This window comes from Podarcis bocagei (assembly GCF_964188305.1).
Source record: "Podarcis bocagei genome assembly, chromosome: 3".
Lineage (NCBI taxonomy): Eukaryota > Metazoa > Chordata > Lepidosauria > Squamata > Lacertidae > Podarcis > Podarcis bocagei.
This window is the reverse complement of record NC_138127.1, coordinates 102,633,336-102,636,359: the sequence shown is the minus strand read 5'-3', so window position 1 is coordinate 102,636,359 and position 3,024 is coordinate 102,633,336. Positions and strand designations below refer to the sequence as shown.

General features: G+C 38.0%; 1 protein-coding gene across 4 annotated transcripts in view; it reads left to right on the top strand.

Moving 5' to 3' along the window:
- Positions 1-2,702, top strand: part of XPO1 (exportin 1) — a 36,142-nt gene extending 33,440 nt beyond the window's left edge. For all 4 annotated transcript variants that reach the window (XM_081188439.1, XM_081188440.1, XM_081188441.1 and 1 more), the window contains 4 exons: positions 455-589; positions 701-860; positions 961-1,057; positions 1,652-2,702. In XM_081188439.1, coding sequence (XP_081044565.1) covers positions 455-589; positions 701-860; positions 961-1,057; positions 1,652-1,798 — 539 coding nt within the window. In that variant the 3' untranslated portion in view covers positions 1,799-2,702. The remainder of the gene's footprint in view (positions 1-454; positions 590-700; positions 861-960; positions 1,058-1,651) is intronic.
- The last annotated feature ends 322 nt before the right edge of the window (positions 2,703-3,024 follow it).

Genomic DNA, 3,024 nt, shown 5'->3' with positions numbered 1-3,024 from the left:
TTCTTACCCAGGCACCCCCAAACTCGGCCCTCCAGATATTTTTTTGGGAGTACAATTATCATCATCCCTGACCACTGGTCCTGTTGGCTAGGGATGATGGGAGTTGTAGTCCCAAAACATATGGAGGGCCAAGTTTGGGGGTGTCTGTTCTTACCTATTTCTGAAAAGAGACTGTTCTATATACCCGCCTAACAGATTTGAAACTTGATTTTAAGCTTCCCTCAATAATTTACGGGAATTCTATTGAGAACAGGTTTGGTGGAGTGGACACTCCAAGTGTGTCCATTCCTTTTAAACGTGGTAGTCATGAGTGATTATTTAATTTAAAAAGTGGAATTCCCAGACTTACTTGCTTCTGTGTAGCTCATATACTTGATGTACTTCACTTGGTTTCTAGAATGCATAACTTCTACAGGCACTAAAATTTTGAATAGCTTCATGTACTTTCTTTTAGGCCTTCAGATCCTTTATACACTTTTACAAAATGTTGCACAAGAAGAAGCTGCTGCCCAGAGTTTTTACCAGACTTATTTCTGTGACATTCTTCAGCACATTTTCTCTGTTGTAACAGACACGTCTCACACTGCTGGTAAGTAATTGTGGAGTGGGATGGAAGACCTGTACGGCTTGAGCTACAGTGAGTTCAGTTGCTGTATACATTCTAATCTAAATATTACTCTCCTTTGTGTGCTTTCACCAGGTTTGACGATGCATGCATCAATTCTTGCATACATGTTCAACTTAGTAGAAGAAGGAAAAATAAGTACTCCTCTAAACCCTGGAAATCCAGTGAGCAACCAAATGTTTATTCAGGAGTACGTTGCTAATCTCCTTAAATCTGCATTTCCTCATCTTCAAGAGTAAGTGTGTTTAGAATTAAAAGGTTAAATAGAACTTGAGTGCAAATACTAGTGGTCTTAATTGCTCTTCTCTGTGTGTCTCTTTTTTTTATTACTTCAGTGCACAGGTTAAACTGTTTGTAACAGGACTCTTCAGTTTAAATCAGGATATTCCTGCTTTCAAGGAACACCTTAGGGACTTCCTGGTACAGATAAAGGTATGTCTGGAATTTCCTCTCTTATTCTGAATGCATATGGGACTTCAAGTAGACTAAACCATGGGGCTTTTTTTTGTTGAGACCTATGTATTGCTAGTTTCTGTCATGCTCCATTGATTGGTATGCCAAGTCAGTTGCTAGATGATTTTATAAAACAAAAGCTCTCTTATTTGCTAATATTGATGCTGTGAATTTTATCATATTGTTAAAGGTAGCCAACTTCTAAAGTCCTAGGGTAACTTTAGTTTCTAATTCCAACCATCAGGGAGACTAATGCCCATACTTAAGGGAACAGGAGACTTGAGGATGATTGAGTTGGAGGACCAAAAATATAAGGGCAGAACTATCAGGTTATGAAAAGGGGATATGCACTAATTGTGGCATTTGCTTTCTAACATGTGAAGTCACTGTTCTGTTTCAAACATGCAGGTGCCAATAAGGGTACTCTTGAGTGTGGTCTTTATTTCATTGCATAAAATTATCTCACCCATCCAAGTTCTGGAACCTTGCATCGTAACTGCCTTTCTAGCTTTTGATGATCTCTGCCGGTTGTTTGGATTATAATGGATTTTCTCATCTGCTTTATTCCCACAGGAATTTGCAGGTGAAGACACGTCTGACTTATTCCTGGAAGAAAGAGAGACAGCTCTTCGACAGGCTCAGGAGGAGAAACACAAACTTCAGATGTCTGTCCCTGGCATCCTTAATCCACATGAAATTCCTGAGGAAATGTGTGATTAAAAAATAACCAGTTGCACTGTTTTCTTTCTGTACAGCTGCTTTGTTGTAAAAGAAAACAGGACTTGGATATTTGTTGACCAAAATGATGCCAATTTGTAAATTTAAGATGTCACCTAGTGGCCCTTTTTTCTTATGTGTTTTTGTATAAGAAATTTTCTGTGAAATATCCTTCCATTGTTTAAGCTTTTTTGTTTTGGTCATCTTTATTTAGATTTGCATGAAGTTGGAAATTAAGGCATTTTAAAAATAAAAAAAAACACTTCATGCCCATTTTGTGGCTAAGGGTAAAAGAGGCAAAACATATAACTTGTAAAGTCTATTGCAAAATTATACATTTTCCAGTTAGAACACAGATTTTTTTTTCCAATTAGGGAACACTTTCTTACTAGCCTGTCCTGCAGTCTAGAAGAAAAGGGTAAATGAGTATAGTCCATCAGATTAATTGTTAGGTATAGGATGGTGAGTGCTGCATCAGACATGAGCAGCTTTTGGGCTGAGTGGCAAGGCTAGGCTTACTGGTATTTGCAAGTTGTATGGCAAGTTTGCAGCAAGATCATGTGCATATCATCCCATTGTAAAGCAACTTGGAGAAAAAAGAGTATGGGAACACAGTACAGTTAGTTATTTTTACACAGTTCTTTTGTTTTTGTGTGTGTGCTGTCGCTTTGTCGACAACAGCTTTTTGTTTTCCTCAATGAGGAGTGTTGCTCATTTGTGAGCCTTCATTAACTCGAAGTGAAATGGTTAAAATATTTATCCTGTTAGACTAGGCTGCATCTTTTTAACAAGCTCATTAAAGAAGAATTCTGGCTTTTGAGATGACTTCTACTAATTACATTGTTTACCATGCTGTAGTGCTTTAAGAACACTACTTAAAAAGCAAAATAAACTTGGTTTACATTTATTTTCCTTTCCTTGGCTTTATTCTTTTATTGGATTAAACGCTCTGATCACCTTAAAATTCAAGTAGAATTTAGAGTAGCAGAAGAATCCCGTTACGGACCCTGCAAGACCTGGCAGGGACTCCCATAATGGCCGTGGGACCTTCCTCTGCAGGAGAGTGGCTCTGCAAATTGATTCTTTAAACGTAGGTTTTCAACACGTCTCCCGAAATGGCCTGCCCAGCATTGTCTTTTTCCCCTTTAACCCGAGTTTTTGTGGCTCTTCTCAAGCAGTGTATAATATGACCAAAAACAAAAAAATTAACATTTGGCAGTATCAATGTT